Source organism: Sinohyriopsis cumingii, chromosome 5 (genome assembly GCF_028554795.1).
Source record: "Sinohyriopsis cumingii isolate HCF-2022 chromosome 5, ASM2855479v2, whole genome shotgun sequence".
NCBI lineage: Eukaryota > Metazoa > Mollusca > Bivalvia > Unionida > Unionidae > Sinohyriopsis > Sinohyriopsis cumingii.
Genome location: NC_142965.1, coordinates 91,694,887 through 91,720,286, shown reverse-complemented (window position 1 = coordinate 91,720,286; position 25,400 = coordinate 91,694,887). Strand labels below are relative to the sequence as shown.

General features: G+C 34.3%; 1 protein-coding gene across 1 annotated transcript in view; it reads left to right on the top strand.

Moving 5' to 3' along the window:
- LOC149799756 (uncharacterized) overlaps nucleotides 1-23,873 on the top strand; it is a 47,152-nt gene extending 23,279 nt beyond the window's left edge. The window contains exons 3-18 of the mRNA XM_089959147.1: nucleotides 3,076-3,227; nucleotides 5,854-5,984; nucleotides 7,042-7,174; nucleotides 7,712-7,780; nucleotides 8,462-8,559; nucleotides 11,317-11,398; nucleotides 11,767-11,934; nucleotides 15,896-15,976; nucleotides 16,468-16,562; nucleotides 17,262-17,345; nucleotides 17,749-17,809; nucleotides 19,180-19,287; nucleotides 20,303-20,367; nucleotides 21,739-21,810; nucleotides 22,874-23,043; nucleotides 23,592-23,873. Coding sequence (XP_089815273.1) covers nucleotides 3,076-3,227; nucleotides 5,854-5,984; nucleotides 7,042-7,174; nucleotides 7,712-7,780; nucleotides 8,462-8,559; nucleotides 11,317-11,398; nucleotides 11,767-11,934; nucleotides 15,896-15,976; nucleotides 16,468-16,562; nucleotides 17,262-17,345; nucleotides 17,749-17,809; nucleotides 19,180-19,287; nucleotides 20,303-20,367; nucleotides 21,739-21,810; nucleotides 22,874-23,043; nucleotides 23,592-23,791 — 1,769 coding nt within the window. The 3' untranslated portion in view covers nucleotides 23,792-23,873. The remainder of the gene's footprint in view (nucleotides 1-3,075; nucleotides 3,228-5,853; nucleotides 5,985-7,041; nucleotides 7,175-7,711; nucleotides 7,781-8,461; nucleotides 8,560-11,316; nucleotides 11,399-11,766; nucleotides 11,935-15,895; nucleotides 15,977-16,467; nucleotides 16,563-17,261; nucleotides 17,346-17,748; nucleotides 17,810-19,179; nucleotides 19,288-20,302; nucleotides 20,368-21,738; nucleotides 21,811-22,873; nucleotides 23,044-23,591) is intronic.
- Nucleotides 23,874-25,400: the final 1,527 nt, after the last annotated feature.

Genomic DNA, 25,400 nt, shown 5'->3' with positions numbered 1-25,400 from the left:
TTTCCAGCATGGGATTTTCTCTAAAATGCTTCTTATCATGTTTAGCTAGACCAGAATAGAAATGACGCCATTCTGACATCCAATATGGCCACCATGGCCGCCATCATACAAATCTTGTTATCATAACTCTTCATAAACACAAATACCTATCAATGTGTGGGTTTTCATCGGAAGACTTCTTTTGATGTCCAGAAGATTTTAAAAGAAAATGGCACATACCTGACGAAACCTTGGTATTGCAACTCCTGAATAGAAAGTCATACCGTGAAAATATTGCTATCTCTCCTCTTCCCAAATCGATAGCTATATTAACGTGATTTTTTTCAGCTATTGACTTATTATGATTTCTTGATGGCTATGAATGAAAATGGTACCAGTCGTACATCCATAAATATAACCATCATGACAGCTGTCTTTAAATAATTTTGCCAATAGTCCCATGAATGGGCAATCTTTATGACATGCGGCTTTCAGTAAAAGACTTCTAATGAGGTCCATTTTATCGTAAATGAAAATGGCGCCAGGCTGACCTCCAATATGTATACAACAGCAGCTAATTTGAAAATCACGTTATTGCTGAGAAAATGTCAAAATATGGTTTCAATACTCAGTAGTTTGAAGGAAGAAATGAATTTGAATTACTTTTCGTGAGATTCTTGTATATTCATCTAAGAGATTTTGATCTCTCTCTGAACATAACATTTGCTTGGTTTGGACATATTTTAGCATCAAGCTTGCTTTGCGTGTATGTGGAATGTTAGTTAGAGCGTGTGTAGTGTAGTAGATAAGTGTTCTGTATTGACAGGTACAAGTATTTGTTGCAATTCACTTGTTCGAAGGACAGGCGCTGGGTTGCTCTCTTTTAACGGCATTCCTAATCAGTTCAATTTGTCTACATCTATAACGCAACACACACGGATTCCTCTTAACACGAGCACTATCGGATTTGCAGTTCCGAATCTTCAATAATGTGATAGTCCGTAATTGTTTTACAACTGAGTTGCTTGATATTTAACAACATGAATATATCTTAGTAATTTTAAACTGTACACTTATTTTCACTATTTCAGGGGCGAATCCAGAAATAGTATGGGGGAGGGGGGCTTAAACAAGCAGGCAAGAGGTTTGTGGGATTAAACCCATTTGATGTTCCCTGTTTAGCTCAGTGGTTATAGTTATCGGATAGTGTAACATAGGTATCGAGATCGGAGCCCGTGGAAACTCTCTCTCTCTCTCTCTCTCTCTCTCTCTCTCTCTCTCTCTCTCTCTCTCTCTCGTCACAATTGACCATTTCTTCTGACGCTGACAAATAAATCGGTACCTGAAATTCTATATTTTCCATTGTGTTACCTTAATAGAACGATACTGGTAATTATGTATCTTCCTTTGTGTTACCTAAACAGAATGATACAGTACATTGCTAGAAAAAAGTTGCATTCTTTATCACATGCGAACAGTCATGCAGAAAACTTTTTTCTGTTTTTTTCCTAACTTGTTTTTACAGATAATGCTTCCACATTCACGTTCCATTCTAAAATATACGGCTCCAGGGGTTTATGGAAGGAACGAAGTACTTTTTAAATCATATTTCGGCTGCTGAATGTTAAAATATATAATGTATCATTCTATTATAATATTATTATATATTTTTTAACACTGTTCATTCAGCGTTACTGTTTGGGGTATATTTAACCTGATAACATATCAAGTGGTGATAAGGATTTCCTTGCATCTTCTTCAGATTATCCAACAGTTCACGGCTTTGTGTCTTGCGTGACATTTACTATTGTAAGCATATGAATTTACTACTGTGAGCATCTGAACTTTACAAATTGTACGCATCTGAATTATTCGATTATAAACATCTGAATTTTACTATTGTATGCATCTAAATTCTACTATTGTAAGCAGAAAATCTTTACTATTGTAAACATCTATTTCGATTTGACATTTACAATCAGCTAGATGTTTCTCGTTTTATTTATCTTCAATAATCTCACTTTTTGCTAATCTAAAGAACGAGAAGCACAGATCTAATTGTGAATTTTGCAATGACATTTAGATTGCCGATTTTAATCTCTTTTTGTGACATTTACAGCCACTTAGCCTTACATTTTTAAAATAATTTGTGCTTTATCACCACCTTCGAGCTTTAATGATTCTCTCTCTCTCTCTCTCTCTCTCTCTCTCTCTCTCTCTCTCTCTCTCTCTATATATATATATATATATATATATATATATATATATATATATATATATATATATATATATATGTGTGTGTGTGTGTGTGTGTGTGTGTGTGTGTGTGTGTGTGTGTATGTGTGTGTGTGTGTGTGTGTGTGTGATGTACGTAGCTTTACATTTTTTATGTCATAACGCTACGATGTCTGCACTGTGGGAGTTTATAGTGATGTATGGCACTGGGGCATCATGCCGCAGACATGTAGCATGATGTCCCACCCAGTCACATTATCCTGACACCAGGCCAACCAGTCCTAACGCTAACCTCGTAATGCTGAACGCCAAGCGAGGCAACTGTTAGTACCATTTTTAAAAGTCTTTGGAATGGCTCGACCAGGGTTCGAACTCGCGACCTCCCGCATCTCAGGCGGACTATCTAACATAGGCCACCAGAGCAGTCCCTTAATGATTCTTACTTACTTACTTAGTTGGATTAAAGTGATTTTCGCTCCAATGGAGCATGTATCACTGTTTTATGCACGCACTGCGCTTTTTATTCAGTGGAGGTCAAAGTGAAAAGAAATATATTAAGATATTGTTAAATTTGACTTAATTTCTATTTGTGATTCCTCAACTATGATGTGCTAGCATTTTCACAAGTTTGTACTGTTTTAAAAATTCCGATATCTTACTTGCGTAATATGATATGTTCTGTCTTGCGAAGGGTTGTTGGGGGGACTGGTAGAAATGTGTATTGTCATTCAATAATTGCCTGAACCTGCAAACTGCAAGTGAATTGCATAGGAAATATATTTTTCAACCCCATTTTTAAACTAATTGTATGACTTACTGGACAAAATATAATGGTGGTCTTGCACATCGGTTTTATTTCAGTTACTTCAGAGGACGAAAAATTGCATCAGTTAGAGGAAACACTGTTTCATATCACGAAAAGAGAATATCCAGAATTTTCAACTCTCGTTGGGGATCATCAGTTTGACGACAAACTTGAATCGTATTCGAAAGAATCTATAGACAAAAGAGTTGTGAGTAACATTATTGCTGTAACGAGAAAGATATAATGTTCAACTGATATTGCAAATATTGCTATAAATTAAGTATAATAATAAAACTTAAGTTATAGTCATGTATTTGTGCAACATATGAAAGATTAGGAATATATCGCATTTTCTCGCTTGTAAGTTTGTCTGACTGCAAATTGCATAGACCCAGATATGCCGTCGGATGATGCGCCGGCTGATGTGGTTCTATGCGGTTTGTTAGGAGTTATTATTAGAACATCGTAGACCTTGATCTACTGGCACATAATACGACGGCAGAATCGAGTATATGTTGTTTGGAGATGGACTCGAATTATAGACATTTCTTTCTCTCAGATAATATCTCAGATTACAATGAGATGGACATAAGAGTGAGTAAACATATTTACACTTACATGGTGTATTGAGATGGACATAAGAGTGAGTAAACATATTTACACTTACATGGTGTATTGAGATGGACATAAGAGTGAGTAAACGTATTTACACTTATATGTTGTATTGAGATGGACATAAGAATGAGTAAACGTATTATTTTGTCATATACATGGTCAGCATTGAATAATTTTTTCTTTCTTCATATACCAGACTGATACAAATTACTGCACTGCTCAAATCGCGACATTCATGGGACTACATCAAACGTAATTAAAACTGGAATATATTCATTGATGTAGCAAGGCAAGGATTTTTAACATGGAAATGCATACCATGTTAACATGTATATGCATACCATGTTAAGGTGTATACGCATACCATGTTAATATGTATATGCATACCATGTTAATATGTATATGCATACCATGTTAAAGTGTATAAGCATACCATGTTAATATGTATATGCATTCCATGTTAAGATGTATATGCATACCATGTTAAGATGTATACGCATACCGTGTTAATATGTATATGCAAACCATGTTAAGATGTATATGCATACCATGTTAAGATGTATACGCATACCATGTTAATAAGTATATGCATACCATGTTAAGATGTATACGCATACCGTGTTAATATGCATATGCATACCATGTTAACATGTATATGCATACCATGTTAAGGTGTATACGCATACCATGTTAAGATGTATATGCATACCATGTTAAGATGTATACGCATACCGTGTTAATATGTATATGCAAACCATGTTAAGATGTATATGCATACCATGTTAAGATGTATACGCATACCATGTTAATATGTATATGCATGCCATGTTAATATGTATATGCATACCATGTTAAGATGTATACGCATACCATGTTAAGATGTAAATGCATACCATGTTAAGGTGTATGCGCATACCATGTTAAAAAAATGTGTGAGGTCCATAGAGAGCAGCAAGCTTCCCGTCTACATTTTCGTAGGAATATGCACCCACGTCAGTACTTGAATATGACCTTAGTCTCTCAAAACAAGTTTGTCTGAAACATTCAAGTCATTTATTTGGATTATGAAAATTCGCATTCCTCAATGAAAATTTAGATTCGGTAGGTGACAGCTCGGCAATAGCACAATGAGGGATGACCCACTTGTTTCTCAGTTGGATTCATCCCACAGTTATTTCTCTTTCTGTATACGCAAATTATGCCAATTTTATCAAAATCGACAGACCTCTATCGCTTTTTGCTACACATTAATCTATCTAAATTCAATAAATCCTGGAAGGTTTCGTCATCGGTTGACTGTCTCGTCTTTGTACATCTAAATTACTAATCTAAACAAACTGACGTTAACGAAGTAACCAAAAAGCGCCTGCATGACCCGTCTAAAGCGCTGTCCGTTACGGATCACTGCCATCTCACCTCTGTCTGCGTAGGTTCGAGTCTCGGATTCAGCGAATGTGGGTATGTGAGAAAGCTTGCCAGTAGCTTCTCGAGGGTCGGTGGTTCTTTCCGGGGTTTTCCAGGGTTCTTCCTCCATCATTAATACTGGCCGCCATGTATAGCCTATCATGTGCTGAAAAATGGCGTTAAACCCTACAACAACAAAAACCTGCATGACCCAGAAAAAAGGAATATGTTAATACCTACTGATTTTATTAAACAACAAGAAAAAGAAACTCATTAATGTTATCTCATTGAAGAGGTGATGGATTCGGTATATGTCCCTTTGGACTCGTTAATTTCAATGGTCAGTATAAACTAGAAATTCCTCTGATTTTTATCTTCGGAAAAAATATTGTCGTGATTAACATGAAAATATTTTTAGTCTATTTTCTAAGCCTTATTTCGACTAAATTGGACATTATCCAGATTAGAATTCGTGACTGTGACCTACCGGAAACGGGGGTTAGACCTGTATGGCAAAATTATAGATTTTAGAACATTTTCTCTCATGTCGCTGCTCCAGTACATCTTTCAAGTTTGTCCATATCTGCGATCAGTTAAAGTAAAAATATATATATATATATATATATATATATATATATATATATATATATATATATATATATATATATATATATATATATATATATATATATATATATATATATATATATATATATATATATGGGTGTGTGTGTGTGTGTGTTATTCCCATGAAATTCATAAGAATTAAATTCGTTATTTTCATCAAAACATTTTGTCACAATATGTCTTTTCAGGAAGTTTACACAGAACTATTGGGAGCAGTTAAAAAATTAAATTTTAAAGCGTTAACAAGACCACGAAGACGGGACGCTGATATATTGAAATCCTACCTTCAGACGTATATCAACGGATATGAATGGAAAGAGTTAGTATCTTGAAGAAGATACATTTAAATGTATTAATGTATTATATTATTATTTTATCTTATTTGTCTTGTGATAGGTCCGTGATCGGTTACATTGGACCAAGTCTGGTTTCATTGGCCTGAGGAATTCAAGGGTTCTTAATATAGTCCGTTTGCTATGCTTTGACTTGCCATAACATTTAATTGTACCCATAGTTTTAAGACCTCATTCGAATTTAAGTTATTTATGGTAACATTTTATTCCTGAAATTTTAAAATTGATGTTAAAGTTTCTGCTCCATACTTTATTAGTTCACAGCCAAACACTTCGGGGGAATTACCACACAGGTGTTAGTATATTAAAGATCACAAAAGTGCAAGTCGGGAAGAAACCTCGGATACATTTTTGTGCTACATTGTTCTCGTAAAGCGCCTTTGTATTCATCGGTTCTGCACCGATTTAAGCAACCAATTTTTGTGCGACGACAAGCAGCATATTTGGCAGTCGGCGACCTGATCCAGAGTAAATCGTTGAAGATGTAGACTAGTCACTATGTTACTTACTTACTTACTTACTTACTTACTTACTTACTTACTTACTTACTTATTGGGGGCCCCGAGTGGCCGAGTGGTCTAAAGCGCTCTTCGTTACGGATCACTGCCATCTCACCTCTGTCTGCGGCGGTTCGAGTCTAAGATTCAGCCAATGTGGGCATGTGAGAAAGCCTGCCAGTAGCTTCTCGTGGGTCGGTGGTTCTTTCCGGGGTTTTCCGGGTTCTTCCTCCACCATTAATACTGCCCGCCATGTATAGCCTATCGTGCTGAAAAATGGCGTTAAACCCCACAACAACAACAACAACAACTTACTTACTGACTGACGGACGGACGGACGGACGGACTGACTGCCTGACTGACTGACAGACTGACTGACTGTTTGACTTAACTGAAGGAAACATGCAACGAAACAAAAGAATGAAATAATTAACGATTGAACAATTTATGGTATAGCACCGTCATTCTCAGTTAAATACTCAACACACTGTATCCAGCAAGAGTAAAACGTTTGGTTTATGTGCAGTTATGGAGCTCTCTCCCCAATGACGCCATTGTCCAACATGTTAATTCAACCGGTGTGGGTACCAGCTGGGAACTACTTCAGGATGGACGATTATGAAAAATATCTCTCCCGACTAGCCGCTATTCCTGACCAGGTACGACCAAACATAAATAACAGTGCCTGAAGTATGTTTTAATCTCTCTCTCTCTCTCTCTCTCTCTCACACACACACACACACACACACACACACCACATACATCAGTGCAGTCATGCGCATATATCTCGCGTGAAAATACTTTTTTCATCAATATTACACATAATCAGCACGAAATAATAACAGACAAATAGATACATGCATTGATAAAGATTAAATACATGTACATGTTCATGGCATTTGATGCTAATATTGTAATTATCATATGAGCCGCATTATTTGTTGTTTTTTTTAAACGCCAAACCAAATGTGTATAAAGTGTAATATTTCCTTTCTATGTAGTTCCGATTAGTTATATTTGACTATTTTATTCGTTTATTTATTTATTGGTTCAAATATTTTTTATCAATTCACAAGTCACTTTACCCATTCATCGATCTCGTCTTTCATTGATCCGTCGAGTATGGTTGTCTTTCATCGATCCGTCGAGTATGGTTGTCGTTTATTGATCAGTCATTTATTCCTTTATTATTTCAGATTCGAGATGTGAAAAAATTAATGCAAGATGCAGTCGACAGAGGAACTACGCTCTATAAAACGTCACTGGTAAGTTCATCATTAAGGTCACGCAAAAGCTTTATTCATTTGGTGATGGTGATTGGTGGTGGGTGAATGGTTGTGTGGATCGGTAGGTGGTGTTTGCGCGTTGCGTGAGTCTGTGTGCTGTTGTTGTTGTCGTCATCTTTGTTTTTGTTTAATGAAACTCCTCATTCTTTCTGTTATTATTAATACAGCGGAATTTTCATGGGTTCAGTTCACTCTATACCGTGATTAGATGATGCTTTCCCTTGAGTATCATGCTTTCGCTGGGCTTTGGATTGCATTGCAGTGACTGTTAGCTCAAATGTGAAACATGCATCTAATCTAAGTCACGTAAATCATTTAAAACCCAGACAGTCTTGAAAAGCACGTTGTTAAGAGGGAAGTAGATTATTCGTGTTATATAATGTAAACGGAAATTTACATCCGTAATTGGCACATTAAAACTGGAGCCAAGTTTACTTTTCTTAGTATCTGATTAAACTTAATCAAATGCATAAATACGCATAATTGATCTTGTAATGTAAGTCCGATTCCAGTATATATGTTTATGAGTGTGTGCGCGCACGCACTTTGGCCTTGTTTGTTATATGATTATGTAGAAGCGAATTGTAGCTTCCCATTATAGATCGATAGATAGCTAGGGGTATACTGTGATATAAAACGTATTTTTCTGTTCCATTCTAGGCAGAGTTTAACCAAGATTCCATAGACAATCTTCTAGCTATTTACAGTTTCCCAATAAGAGATGTTGTGGATTTTACGGAGCTCACAGATGCACAAAAGTTAGTACTCATCAGAGGACAGATCATCAATAATTAAAACACTTAGTCTGGGCCACATGTCAACCATACTCAACGGATAATCATACATTTACATAGGCCACATGTCAACTACACTCAAAGGATATGCATTCATACACATACTTCACATGTCAACTACACTCAAAGGATATGCATTCATACACATAGGCCACATGTCAACTACACTCAAAGGATATGCATTCATACACATAGGCCACATGTCAACTACACTCAAAGGATATGCATTCATACACATAGGCCACATGTCAATCATACTCAAAGGATATTCTTTCATGTACATATATGCACATTGTCGATCAAAGTCTCTACCTTTGTACAATAAATGTAAAACTATACGCATGAAATATATAATTAAAGTCAACCTTCAAAGGAACATGAAAGCAAGTCTGTCTTTGTGAATGACAGCAAAGTAAAACAATGAACCCAACTGGGCCAACAGCTTCAGAAAGCACCAGTTTTATGAAAATAAACAATATTTTCCTTTGGTTCTCACAAGTAAACAAATTATACGTTGTTAACGTCTATGACATCATATGTCAACTTTTATACTATAAGCGTTCTCCATCCATGACCAATATCAATCCATCGGCTGATAAAGGAGCCTCGGTTTGCTTTGGATAAAGTAGGTATGTTTCCAACTGTCAGCCTATAAAGATAGCTAGTTTTTAATTTGCCTCACGTGACTTACATCCTTTTGTTCAACCTTTCCAAGTATCGTTAAGAATAAGATAACAATATAAACCTGGTTTCCCTGTTTGTTTGGGTTGTTGGGGTTTTTTTCCCCGTTCGTTTTTAAACAAAAAATGCATTTACAGTCATTGTGTTATTTTTCCGAGAGAAATAGGTTTCTGGTAATACTTTTATTGTTCAGCTTCTTCCGAATATAACCCATGAAAGGATATCCATAAAACAAACTCTTTGTTAAGGGTGGTACCTAGACAAAATGAATCATTTGACGAGTTCCACTCTTTGCATTCTTCAAGGCTCCGCTGAGTCGAATACAAATAATGCAACTCTGAAACTGGATTTCCTCCTCTAACTGCCAGCTTATAATTTCATTATTTTCTCAACGATTTGTTTTTAATAGTGGATAAGAAACGTAATTCAGTTTTATTCCATTATGTCATTGCTTTCTTGCAAACACTCGAATCGTATCTAGCACTATTTCATCGTTAAAGTCCGTCGTACTTTATTATGACGCCATGAAACAGTCGCTTGATGATCAAAAACACCAGATCGAGACCAAAACGTCACGGTCGCAAATACAGGAGATTTCTGTCACTTGGATCTAAAAATTATGATAGGGACTTTTTAATGCCCTTTGAAATGACCACGTATATGCAATTACAAAATTATATATCCTTCATTTAGTAATTGTGAAATCAACTCGTCAAAATATACAGTTAAACTTCGAAAAGTACAGAAAAACTCTATATGATGCGGATCCAAAGTTTTTCGTTTAGTTTACCAAATCAATAACAAGAGACGGCTGCACGCATGGATTAATTTTTGAGATATTTAGGTTTTCCTATTTGTTTTAAATTTTTTATAGCTTATTAGTTAATTTATTTATTTCATGTCTCATGATTATTATTATTATTATTATTATTATTATTATTATTATCTAGTTGTTGAAATCTTGCTTGTATGACAGAGTTCGCACGCCTTAGCTGCATCTATTAAATGAACTAATGCATCAACACTACCTTCTTTTATTTAAAAGGGTGTTTTTGCTCTAATGATTGTAGACCGGATGAGAATATGGGATGGCCTTTCGTTCGTCGTCCGTCCGAAAGCACAAGTTCCTTGTCGCCACTCGTCCTATACTACTTGGAGGATTGTCATAAAACTAGATACAACCATGTCATAAAACTAGATACAACCATGTTAGAAAGCATAAATTAATGATTGAACTGACTGTTTTTATATCCTTGATTCTTTTCGTTTTTTAATAGATAGGGTGGTGAAAAATGAAGGGTAAGACAACACTATAGTCCTCAATGACAGCGGTACTTATATGCTGTTTAATACGGCAACCACTGTAGCTAGCTTGAAAATCTCGTTGTCACTACTTCTCCAGCATAGCTTCTGATAATATTTTTGTTTCCTATATTAAAATGGCGCTAAGCTGATACCCAGTATATGGCCATCTTGAAAAAAATAATTCACAACTCCTCTTAAATGGAAATTCATTTTGACAATAGGTTTTTCACAGAAGAAGTGTTATGGTGTCTTGTAGCTCGTAAATGAAAATGACTAATCCTCAAATAGCCACCATTGTATCTATCTTGAAAATAGTGTTATCTCATTTATTTCCAAATGGAGGACTCAATTCAGACGGGTTGTTACCAATCGAGTTGTGATACACAGTTGTGTCTAAATGATTATGGTACCAGTCCTACATCCAATATGGCTTCCAAGACGGCTGCCTTTGACAAACTTGTTGTCGCTACACCTCTTCAATGGATGATCATTATGACATGCGGTTTTTGTCAAAAGATTTATAATGGTTTATAATTTGCTTAAGTGAAAAGGGATCCAATCTGACATCCTATACATCCACCACAACAGCAAATTTGAAAATCTTTTTATTGATGAAAAATATAAGAGATGGTCTCAACCCTCGGCTGTTGAAAGAACCTAATGACCCTATCTTGAATTCCTGAAATTTTGTTTTACCCAATAGAGCGTTATTACCTTGTTTTATTTCTCATGTAGGGCAGATGTCCAGAATAGGTCACATGTCCATCTCGAAATTATGAGAAAAGCCTACAAAGATCTCTCACACTTTATTGAAAACGTACGTACATTTTCTCTCTCTCTCCCTCTCTCTCTCTCTCTCTCCTTTATGGAAGATTTAGATTTTTTGAACTGGAAAATTATTTAACAATCTTATCGTTATTTTTACACCGGTCCCAATGAAAGGTTATTCCATCATATGAGTGACGTGATGACCTCGATACAAAAGACAGGTGATAATCATATTTAAAGGACCTGTGTTTTTGCTTGAGATACTTACATATTACATGTACGTGAGTTTGTATGTTTGTATGTTAAATTTTTGTAATTACTCTAAAGATTAGACAATTTGCAAGTATTTCTCCATACTAAGCACAGCGATTAGTTTCCAGGGCAAAACGTAAATACCTAAATCTTATAACCTTATAGGTGTACAAACCGTCTACCCGGAAGACAGAAGGTCTTTACGGTCTTAAAGACGGAACAGAATACTACCATGCATGCCTCATGTATCATCTGGGTTATCGGGTCACTGCCCAGGAGATTCACACGGTTGGTCTGCAGGAGGTGGAACTCATTCATGGAAAAATGAAAGAAGTAAGGTATATTTCATTCGTAAATTTGATTGGTCCCATTTAGGTAATGGCATCTACTATTTATATTTTATTATAGGAATGTTTATCTCGATTTTGTATCGGGTTTTGAAATACAACGAAACCTTTTTTATAAGACACTCAAAGGAACCACAAATTATGCCTTAAAGAGACAGCTGTCCTGTAGAGAGGCGTGTGTATTTTAGGTTCCATTTAAGAAAGAGGTTTTAATGGATGTGAATGCACTGTTATATGCGTATTATGGTAATTATTATTTTTTTTTTTTTTTGGAGAGGCACCAGACAGATGCCCCTCCACCCCTACTTAGTCAAAGAGAAAGTAGTTTTATGTGTTTATGTTTCCCCCAATGATTTGTTGTATCTGTTGTTTTTATTAAAAGAATTTTACAAAGCAAGTTTTATTTAGAATTTTGTCGGGGTATTCCAAATGACCCTAGTGTGTATAAAGGGTTGTTTTCCGAAATAGATTTCCATCACCTAATTTCGGTTTTGCTTCCCTTTGTTCTTTTGGTGACCTTGCTAGTGGTCTCTTACGTCCCGTGTGTGTTATGTGTTGGTGCTATGTGTTGTGTTTGCTATATATTGTTTCTATGTAGGGACTTCAGCGGTGTTCAAATCTCAGCCCAGTTGTCCTATCACCTCTCTCGGAGGCTATATAATTTTGATTTTGGACGAGATAGCGTTGCGTTGTTGTGAAATTAAAACCCTAGTGGTTTATATGTTTGCTATATGGTGTCTCTCTCGTATTTTTCAATTAAGACAACTGTGCTCGAGGTGGGTTCAGTATTTTATTTATTTATTGTACTTCTCCCCTCTTGAGCAGGTTGTCTTCTAGTTATTTATTTCCAAAATTTCTAAAGTTTATTTTTGTTCTAAATTTTGTATAGAAATAGAAGAGTGAGAATATAGTAGGCAAGGAAAAAGAAGTAAGACTAAATGTTAAGAGTCAGCTTTTGTGTTATGTTGTATTATTGTAATTCCCTTTATGGGCTTTTTCCATTCTCTTCCACAGACCTGCTCACTTCGCGTGGCGCCTTGTGATATAGCCCTGTGGTTCATTGATAGTACTTGCTCCATAAAGGGCCCTGTCCCTCCCCCTACTTCCCCTAAATGGGAGGTTTGCGATTTGCAGAGGGTTGTCCGTCAGTCTCTTCCAATTTTTATAATTTGTCCACATTTCATCATGGTGTCTACTATGTAATTTGTCACTGTGTACAAGGTTTTCTTGTCAAAATTACCGTCGAGATATAGTAGATTCTGCGTCTTGTGTGTAGTCTTCTCTTTAATTTCATCAATTATCTTCTGTCTTAGAGTCTGTCTTGTTTCACATTGTATTATAGTATGTGTTTTAGTAAAATTGTATTTTTTGCACAGTGGGCATTTCGGCGATACTCTGATCATGTGCCGCCTCACTGCGACTTCTCCGGTCAACCATGCATTATGCATGTATTTGAAACAGAGGCTTTGCATTTTTAAGGACCCTAATTTCACCCAGTTTCCCCATGCTTTATCCCAGTTTACATATATATTTTCTAACTCTACTTTACTCTTAGTTTTCCCGGTTATATCTTCCCTAATCCAATTGTATGTCTTGTCTTTTTCTAATTCCCACTGTTCTGTTCTGTCTCTATATTTCATAAGTATTTCTCTAATTTCCCTGAACTTTTTGGGTGTTTCCAGTAGTCTGCTTAGTTTATTATTATTGTATATGTCTTTCCTATGCCTCATTAAAAAACCAAACCAATATATGTAAAGTCCTTCCCATGCCATATCTGGTATGGGTTTTAAATCTTTAAACCTATTTATTATATTTGCCTGTTTTAGTATAGTTGGACTAGTAAGTGCTAAACCCCCCTTTTCCCTTGCTTTGTAAAGTATTTCTTTTTTAATATAGTGAGTTTTAAAATCCCAGGTATAGTCAATAATTTGGTTATCTATTATTTTTAGCCTATCATTTTTAAAGTCAATTGATTTAGTTATATAGTTGATATTTGAATACATATATGTCTTTGCTACTTGTGCCCGTTCCATGAGACATAATGGCGTTAGAGCCCAGATGTTCACACTTTTGGTTATTTTGTTCTTAATAAGGTTATAATTTTCTTTATCTTCATTATTGCCAAAGTATATTCCTAATGCTTTGACCGTACCTTTTATTAGATTGGGGGTTATCCCAAAGTGATCTCCCCTCCAGTTGCCTATTTTTAAAATTTCGGTCTTTCCGTGGTTGATTTGGGAACCTGATGCTTTACCGAATTTATCATATTCACTCATAAGGTACTTGAATGAATTGGCATCCCTTATAAAGTTAGTGCAATCATCTGCGTGCTGAAGCATTTTAATTTCTTCTTTTATGTTCGGGACTTATGGTAATTACAGCTAAGTCAAATCCTTTTCATGGAAATGCACAATATGTCATATCCTTTTTATGGAAATGCCGGATATGACATTTTATTTGTAGTGAAATGCCGGCGAAGTATGTTCCTTTTCCCACTTAATCACCGCACATATTAAATTCCAGGTAACCGTGGACGAATTCTGTAGCGAGCAGGATGTAATCGAACTTGCTTTGTAGTTTTCTCGAACAATGCACCAATTACACCACATTATTGTATGTTTTAAGTCTCTACTCCAAAGCATTTGATGGGCCAATCTTAAGTCAGGCTTAACTTTCATCAAATTAGATAGTTTGGATTTGCATAGACTAGACTCAGTCTTTCTTAAAGAAGTCCGGCTTATCTCCGACTCCTACGTAGTTTTCATTCTACATCATTTATTCAAACCAATTTCATCAATTATTCTGGGTTTTCCTCACAACTTCTTTGAAATTATTTGAATGCTAATGGTTCAAAACAGCTCCAGGTTATAAAAAAAAAACTAACTAGTCTGTTCTGGTGATTAGGGAAAACGTCTCCTCTCTGGTGATAGGTCAGTTATCTGATACATTGAGTTACATACATACATGAATACATACATATATACAAACTTACATACATACATACATACATACATACATACATACATACATACATACATACATACATACATACATACAACTATATAGGACACATACAAAAATCGGTAAGATATAAATTAAGAAAGATGCAAAATATACATGGAATAACCAAATTACACGAGATACATATCCATAAGCCAGATACAAAATTCAACTCAAACTCGTCCACAATGGAATTATAAAGAAATTTTCATATTTTACAGATATACCATAATCTTAAATCATACGTTTATTCGTGTATTGGCATTATTATACATGTGTTTGCGTATACTAGCAAAGACAAAATTAATTTATTGGCTTCATTTACTGTTTTGTCGGTTAAAGGTTGGTCTGTAACTTGGTAGAGATGTACTATTTACTTGCTGAGTCAAACCTTCATAGCTGAGTCATATATAGCTTAGAGCCAGCATTTACTGTACACTACAAACAGGCTGGGGTTTGGCAGATAATACAAAACTGGATTATATTAATTCTGATCGGTTTTAGCGCATCATATTACAATCTGGACTGCCCAAGTCCGCTAAAGTGGCATATCCTTTGGCAAGACACCTGGCTCCAGTTATCTCTGCACTAGGTAAACTATTTGTGTTGCTGTGCCTTCAAACATCAGACCAAATTATCATTAAATTGAATTAAGCACTAAATGCTTACATGCCGTATGTGTTGGTTCATAAATCCAGTATCAAATTAGTTTTTTGCTCAAAACGCTTCATGTGCCACATGTTTTTCTGAGGTGCAGATCACTTGAAAAACGAGTAAATGAGCAGACATCAAATATGAATTATCTACTTTGATAACCGGGTCAGAGCTAAATTAAGAACACGTTATCTTTCATTTCAGATGATATTTCGTTCAGTACCTATCATAAAGTTTAGCCGCATCTTTGAAGTTCCAACGGTCACATCGTGTTTGCTTGGATTTTATTTTAGGTTATGCGGAAATTAGATTTTGATGGAGATCTGCCCTCATTCTACGCCTATTTACGTTCAAGAGAACCCAATAGAACCGCGGTAAGTACAACATATTCCTGGGGACAGATATCATTGATTTATCACCAAAAAATACCTGCATAATGTCTTTACAAGCGGTAGTCCGTTGAACAAAAATTGAGATATATACTTAATTATAGCAACACTGGTCCTTGGGGAAAAGTTTACATTTTAGTCAGTTATTTATAGTTTACATTTTATTAAACAAAATTCAAGCATTAAAAACAAAATGTGAAGTAAAGAAAATGAGGAAAAATTGTATAGTACTGTTTCCCCTATTTTATGATCACATTTCACAATTTATCTTAAAAATGTAATTAATATTTTATTCAAAACCAGGGATGATCTGAGGAGGAAATTAAATTGATAAAAGTGAGTATTTTAACCGCTGAAATATTTAATAAGTTTTTGAGTGATGGTGGCAAACAAAGTACTAATGAAATGTCTATTTACCTTTTTGCCAATCTCTGTACTTTAGGATCTGCATCGGAATAACCTAAATTTCCTTCCAGGACGATATACTCGACGCCTACAGGAGAATCATAACTGAAAGAATCAACCCGACTCTTCCCCAAATTTTCCGGAACGTCAAAATTCCGCCTGTCAGGTAAGACTCTTCAGTATCACATGTTTCAAACATGTGATCTTTCGTTTGGGTAGCTGCAAAATATAATAACTTATGACAGATGTTACGCATCATCCCTATAACGATTGAACATTTGATTACAAATGCAATTATTACATTCCCCCTTGGATGTAATAAAAACATAACAAATCGCAAGTTTGAATCACCTGTCCCACATTACAAATTGTGTTTAGTATAGACGTTAATATTGGCTGATAGGTTAGTTGGTTGGTTAGTTTTTAATGTCATATAGTGTACATGACTGGCATTATCGTACTGAGGGCATAGAAACCAGTACCTTTCCCAAGGACACTCAAAGGCAGCAAAAGCGGGGTTGGCTTGGGCGGGTATCCAACGTGTGACACTTGGATTACAAGTCCGACACTCTGCCAACTGAGCTACCGCGGCTCACTTATTATAGAAAGACCTTAATCCGTTTTCTGATTCAAGACACGTGACCTACAGCTCCGTCCATGATACCATTTTTAAAGGTTGCGAGAAAGGAAATAATAATAACAGTAATAATAGGACATTTACCGATAAGATTGAGTTTTGACGAATTAGAAGACCTTACTTTTCTTATTTATATTACTGCAGAGTTGACAATTTGCCGGCTGCGAAGAGACTGATCATGCTTTGACATGATTTTACTATTTACATAGTTTTAATTTTCTGTTTCAGGGTTCAAGGCGTTGACAAACCCGGCCTTATGGCTTACTATGGATATAATACATTCTTTATAAATGTACAAAACCCCGAGGAACAGTAAGTTAGGGAAACTAACTCTCTCTCTCTCTCTCTCTCTCTCTCTCTCTCTCTCTCTCTCTCTCATTTTTCCATTTTATAAGATGACACTGTTCTACAAATATACTTGGGCATGCATGAAAAATTATATTACTGTGTTGAAATAAGTGAGTCTTTTAGCTCTACTAGACGAAGTGTAACATCGAAAACAGTTACTTTTCCGCAACTGACCGTGCCATGATTAACATATTTAATTGGTTTTGTTTTTTAAATTCTGTTTCAGAAATGCAAGATTATACAAATTAAATATTTCTTTTAACTATTTCACTTTTATACCGTTTTCTGTTCTTCTGTTAAATACGTTCAATATTTCTACGCCGTTGTTAAGCAAATAATTCATCATTTTTTCTTCTTTTGGTTTCAGACAGTCGCATACCATGCTGGCCATCGCAATGCATGAAACAAATCCAGGTCATCATTTTCAGGTACAAGTTTTCAGATGGTTACTTAATTGAATAGTCAAAAACATACGTGGATCTTAGCCACGTTATAATTATACCACGAATATCCAATAATGTCGTTCGTATCCTTGTCATAAACAAACTATCACCTTTATTGTCATTTTAACCATGTTATAAACCACGCATACCCCTTACTGTCATTCTTAACCATGTTACAACCACGCAAAACCCTTATTGCCGTTATTGTGTCATAAACCAAGCAATGACATTTCTGTCATTCTTAGTCATGTTATAAACCAAGCATAACTCAGATTGTCATTATTAGCCATGTTATCAACCAAGCATTGCCATTATTGTCATTCTGGGACATGTTATAAACCAAACATTGATATTATTGTCATTCTTAGACATGTTATAAACCAAGCATTAATATTAGTGCCATTCGTAGACATGTTATAAACCAAGCATTGCTATTATTGTCATTCTTAGACATGTTATAAACCAAGCATTGATATTATTGTCATTCTTAGACATGTTATAAACCAAGCATTGATAGTATTGTCATTCATTCTTAGACATGTTATAAACCAAGCTTTGATATTATTGTCATTCTTAGACATGCTATAAACCAAGCATTGATATTATTGTCATTCATAGACATGTCATAAACCAAGCATTGATATTATTGTCATTCTTGGACATGTTATAAGCCAAGCATTGATAGTATTGTCATTCTTTGACATGTTATAAACCAAACATTGATGGTATTGTCATTCTTAGACATGTTATAAACCAAGCATTGCTATTATTGTCTTAGACATGTTATAAACCAAGCATTAATATTAGTGTCATTCTTAGACATGTTATAAACCAAGCATTAATATTAGTGTCATTCTTAGACATGTTATAAACCAAGTATTAATATTAGTGTCATTCTTAGACATGTTATAAACCAAGCATTGATAGTATTGTCATTCTTAGACATGTTATAAACCAAGCATTGATATTATTGTCATTCTTAGACATGTTATAAACCAAGCATAGCGCTTATTGACATAAGTGAAAGGTAAGCAAAATATATGACTATATTTGGACTGGACAGTAATTGCTGGAAGAAGAAAAGCCGGAAAATTCTAGCAGTGTCATATTAACGAGTATATAATCTGCTTTAAATTGAGAGGAGATGTGTGGGGTCGGGAGGTGTATGTTGTTGGCTGCTTTTGTGGTTTTTAATTGGATATTTAATACATGACATTTAATTCAGATCTTACCCATTTATACAGGCAGAATGTTACATTACAAAGATTGTAATGAAATTTTAAAGCTGAACTTGAATCCTTATCATAGTAAACTTTCAGTAACTGTACTGATATAATCCCTCTATTTATTTCCAGTTAAATTATATTGCAAATGAAAAGATCCCTGAATACAGACGAAAACTGAAAAATTATCACTTATATTCAGTTCCTTCTCGAGAACCGACCTACACTGCCTACTCCGAGGTACTCTCTCCCTGTCTATGTCTCCATATATGTCTCTCTCTCTCTCTCTCTCTCTCTCTCTCTCTCTCTCTCTCGTGCTAAATAACACAATCTAAGTGGTATCAACCATATAGCACATATAGAAGCCGAAAATTTTCTTCTAAATCTGCTACGTCAGGCACCACAATCTTCCTACAGTGCAGGGATTTTTAAATGTACCCTTATGATAAATGTAATCAAATAAAACCGGGTCGTCGGATGTAGGTTGCACATGTCTGATCTATGATGTCTTTCTTGAAAAGCATTTATTTATTTATTTATTTATTTATTTATTTATTTATTTACTCACATAAATTTCAAATTGTTTGATATGGAACAGGATGCTTTACTAAGTATCTTGACTAAATGTTCATTTTAAATTTTGTGTATTCTTAATTTAAATGAAAAGAGTTAGTGGGTCTATGCAAATACTACTACTACTACTACTACTACTACTACTAATAATAATAATAATAATAATAATATTATTATTATTATTATTATTATTATTATTATTATTATTATTATCATATTGTTTTTGTTGTTGTTTTAAAGTGCCCCATGTTTAATAATTTTATTAAATCTTATTTATCCTGGAACATTTACTGTAATACAAATTGCATAAAGTTATAAAACTCTCTCATTAGATTAGCAACCATTTTATTCATTTACATAATTGTTAACTTTGAATGTCAGGGTGTTTGTCCTAGCATTCCTAAGTTTCGTGTGTGTACCATATTTGTATGCACATATATAATTAGGACTGTCAGCCTTTATTATTATTACTGTATTATTATTATTATTATTATTATTATTATTATTATTATTATTATTAATTTATATATGCAAGAATGGTTTGGAGACGAAAATCCCAGTATATTTATCTTTAATATCAATATCTTGCTACTTAATCAAAAAAGTGTTGAAACATAAATTAATAAAATACTGTGGCAAACACCTGATATATGTCTCCACTCTAAATTTGTATCCTGTAAAGGGCTGGGCGCTGTATGCGGAATATCTCGGGGAGGAACTTGGTTTATATGAAGATCCGCATGAGCAGTAAGTATTCAAAATTAATTAGTGTCGTAAGTACTGTGATATTTTGCTGCTTTTCCTGTATGCAGTTTCGCCATTTAAAAAAAAAAAAAAAAAAAAACAAATAACGACTTATAGGCGGGAATATATTCCGTGATAATCATTTGCGTTTGACAATGATTGTTTTTATTCCTAGTTAAAGAAAAAAATGTATGATATATCACATCTGTCTGAGATGCTATTGTAATTTTTCACAACGATAGGAATTAACATTTTAATATTTATCGAATTACCTGATTACAATTTTCAAGCCATTTAAGTTAATGAATATAACAGCGAAAAGGCTGTAGGCATTATTTATCTCCCTCGCAATTCTATTAATCATGCACGCCTCAGATTTTCTGTTCATAGTTACTGGCGTGGTGGGCCGTGGAATTGAAAGATATATTACACTGAAATTCAACCTTTTTTTATTGCCATTACACAGTACACGATACATCAACCATAAGACGTATAACTTTAGGGACTCACGGTACTAATTCAGTTCCCATAGTAAACCTATGCAAACACCATGATATTAAAAATTCAATAACTTAACATCTTTGAGTGCTCATGATCAAACCTATATTTATCAGTACAGATGAAACCTGGATTTTAGCTTCTGTTTAGAGAAAAGGATATGAGCCGAGGCATTTTCTGGACCTGCGTGTGTTTGAAGCATGTGCTTTCAATTCCGCACCAAAGTCAGATGCTAATTTTAGTAATGAGTGTTCCAAACTCAAGACTGTTAAAGGACTGAAATTTCATCAATAAAGCAGTGTCTCTTATTTTTTCATTTACAACTAGGATAAGCTCTCAAAAGACTCTTTTTACTATAAAAAAAATAACTTACATAATTAACCAATCCTGACCAGCCAAACCCATATATACTCTATTTTATGTTCACCCATTTCCAGACTGGTTCCCATTTTTCCTTATAATTAGAACCGTGTGTCCTTTAACCTGCATTTAATTTTGCACCCCACCCACCCAAAAAAATAGATTGTACCCCGCTTTTCTTTGCTACGAAGTGGGAAACAATCGTATCCCCAAATCGTACCAACTTCTCACCCCTAAAAATATTGAACACTCCGACAGTGAATTTATGATGACTTTGTTTATTAATAGTCGAATGTCGTTTGTTTTGTTTGATTCGAAAGGCTGTCTATGGAAATGCTATTTGTGTTATTAGATTGGGAGGGCTGACTATTCAAGTGCTATTTGTGCTATTAGATTCAGAAGGCTGACTATGGAAATGTTGTTTGTTTTATTAGATTCGAAAGGCTGACTTTGGAAATGTTATTTGTGTTTTTTGATTCAAAAGGCTGAATTTGAAAATGTTATTTGTGTTGTTAGATTCGGAAGGCTGACAATGGAAATGTTCCGTGCTTGCAGATTGGTGGTTGATACTGGGATACATGCATTTGGGTAAGACTTTTACACTGTATAAATTACTTGTTTTAAATTTCCTTTGTATGTTAAAATAAATCACACAGATTTAATTGGACGCAAAAGGCAATGAATCAGGGTATGACTCAATAAGTTACAAATAATTTCGAATGTATGCGACGGCTGTTCTAAGTTTGTCATGTCATCCTCGTTCATAATTGACGAAAATCTTGCACTTGTTAATATCCTATTTCACTTTTATTTTTAACAAGAGAAAGCATGATGCTAATAAATGTTATTGTGCATCAACCAATATTTTTCTTCAGGAGAATTCAGTGAGCAAATGTCTAGCAAATCGTGCTTGCGAATTCAACGACCTAGATGTGTGGAAAAATTTACTTCTGAGATTAGAATATTCCGATATTTTATAGTGATGTAATCAAATCTTACTAATCTTTTGGTGCATATTATCTTTTGCAGTTTTACTCGATGACTTCAATAAAGTGATTCACAGGAAACAAAACCAAAAGTAATCAGTCATCACAATGTCGCCTGACTGATATATTTAGTCTTTGCATGAAATATAAGGACGATACGGAATGCGTCCGGCATATTCTTATTATAGAATCAATATGTATTCACTGATTTTACTTAATTCAGAGATATTATCACTGATGAAGTTGCTCTTTAAGGAAGGCTTGAGGGATTAAATGGTTAGCAGTCACAGCTTAGCTGGTGAATCATTCTTTAAGACACGAAGATAGTCCATCGTGGTCTTGTTTTGTTGATGATGCTTCGTTGTTTACCATATTGTTGTTTATATTAATGTCTTTCTCCTAATTAAACTCATATTCCTTCTTCTCGACAATAACTATCATTTAAATTATTATTATTATTATTATTATTATTATCATCATCATCGTCGTCGTCGTCATTATTATTATCATTATTATCATTATTATTATTATTATTATTATTATTATTATTATTATTATTATTATTTATCATCATCATCGTCATTGTTATTGTCATTATTATTATTATTATTATTATCATCATCATTGTCATTATTATTATTATTATTATTATTATTATTAAACAGAATGAACCATTCTGAAGCTATGGAGTACATGAAGAAATATACGGACATCTCGTACACTCACATCGAGACTGAAATCAACCGCTACATCACATGGCCTGGACAGAGTTGTGCTTATAAAATGGGGGAGCTAAAAATGAGGGCCCTCAGAAAGAAAGCAGAGGAGGTGCTGGGTAAGATCTGCACCTGACACGGTTCCAAATAAATTTAAATTAAGCCGGTTCTTGCGTTATTTCTTGATTTTCTGTTGTTGTTTGCGCACACGTATGTGTGTGTGTGTGCGTGCGTGCGTGCGTGTGTGTGTGTGTGACCCAAACCATGGGAATTAACTTGCAGACGAGAAAAAAGAAGAGATCCTTTATTTTCACCTTTAACTTATTTCTTAACACATTTTAAAAAGTCTCTTTAAGTTTTCAGGTGTTCAAAGTGTGATACAATTATTGAGACTGGAAGACAAAGCAAATTCGAGCGAAGATTTCGATATTTGTCCACCTTCATCTGATTCTAATTTTACGTGTTGTCACAAAATATATATATTTGTCTCTTATATTAACGTTAAGAAAGACATAAGGAAGTTATTTATTATGTGTTAGATAAAAAAAACTAGTACTATGTCTTAGTCTCAACATTTAGTGACAAAGCTGTATTGGAATAGTGATATTGGCCTAATTCGTGTATTAGCACATGATCAATCAATCAAATTATGTATATCTTTCTCCAGGGAGTCGGTTTGATGAGAGAGATTTCCATCACCGGGTTCTGGCTGCTGGTCCGATGCCTCTCGACTTCCTGGATGACATAATTGACGAGTGGCTGGAAGAGAGTGAAACACAGTCTGCGCTAAACAAAGCGTCGTCCATTTTGTACAACGATGCCGCGTTTCTTATCTTTCTTTTTATATGTTTTTATTATCTACTTTAGAGAAGCCTTAGATAACATGTCGTAATCCAAGTAATATTTTGTAATTAAATGACCTTTTGTAATTAAAAAAATTCATTTGTAATATATTGTTGTATTCCTTTTTAGGCAATTTTATGAGAAAAATAGTCACAGCACAGTTTTTCATTAAATATAATATTACATATATATATATATATATATATATATATATATATATATATATATATATATATATATATATATATATATATATATATATATATATATATATTAAAATCTATTTAGGCGCATGGACCTGCACTGTTGCCACTTGAGACTGAATTTGCATGTCTTAATTACAAATTGTCGAGTACGCGTTATGGACATTATACAAATTCTTTGAATTTCGTAATATCTGAATAATGATATGCAAATGATTTGTAAATGTTATAATTATTTTAAAACATTTTTCCTCAAAAGGATTCTTATGCTCCAAAATGAATATGATGGTAATAACATTCAGTGAACCAGGCAATATGGCTCCTTAGAAAATCTGGTTTGACTCCCACCAGACAAATAATGGCAAAACTGCATTTGCTCAGTTCAGTTAGAAGAATAGTCAAAATTGTATGTTTCGACTGATTCTCCGGTACCTGGTCCGTATACTTAGATTAGCCACTTTAGAATGAAAGGTATATCACTACAACCAGTTTACTTTTCTTTGGTGTTACAATAAGCGACACAGGTGATGCACATGTCAAGCTGCATGACCATTCGTAAATTACTTCATGGCCATACATACAACAGTATTTCATGACTATACATGCAACATTATTTCATGACTACATACAACAGTATTTTATGACCATACAACAGTATTTCAAGGCTATGCACACAACAGTATTGCATGACTATACATACAACAGTATTTCTTGACTATACATACAACATTATTTCATGACTACATACAACAGTATTTCATGACCATACAACAGTATTTCAAGGCTATGCACACAACAGTATTGCATGACTATACATACAACAGTATTTCTTGACTATACATACAACATTATTTCATGACTACATATAACAGTATTTCCTGACCATACAACAGTATTTCAAGGCTATGCACACAACAGTATTGCATGACTATACATACAACAGTATTTCTTGACTATACATACAACATTATTTCATGACTACATATAACAGTATTTCATGACCATACAACAGTATTTTATAACTATACATACAACATTATTGCATGACTATACATACAACAGTATTTCATAACTATACATACAACATTATTTCATGACTATACATACAACAGTATTTCATAACTATACATACAACATTATTTCATGACTATACATACAACAGTATTACATGACTATACATACAACAGTATTTCATGACCATACATACAACAGTACTTCATGACCATACATACAGCAGTACTTCATGACTATACATACAACATTATTTCATAACTATACATACAACATTATTTCATGACTATACATACAACAGTATTTCAAGGCTATGCACACAACAGTATTTCATGACCATACATACAACAGTATTTCATGACCATACATACAACAGTATTTCATGACCATACATACACCAGTATTGTTTGGTTATATAT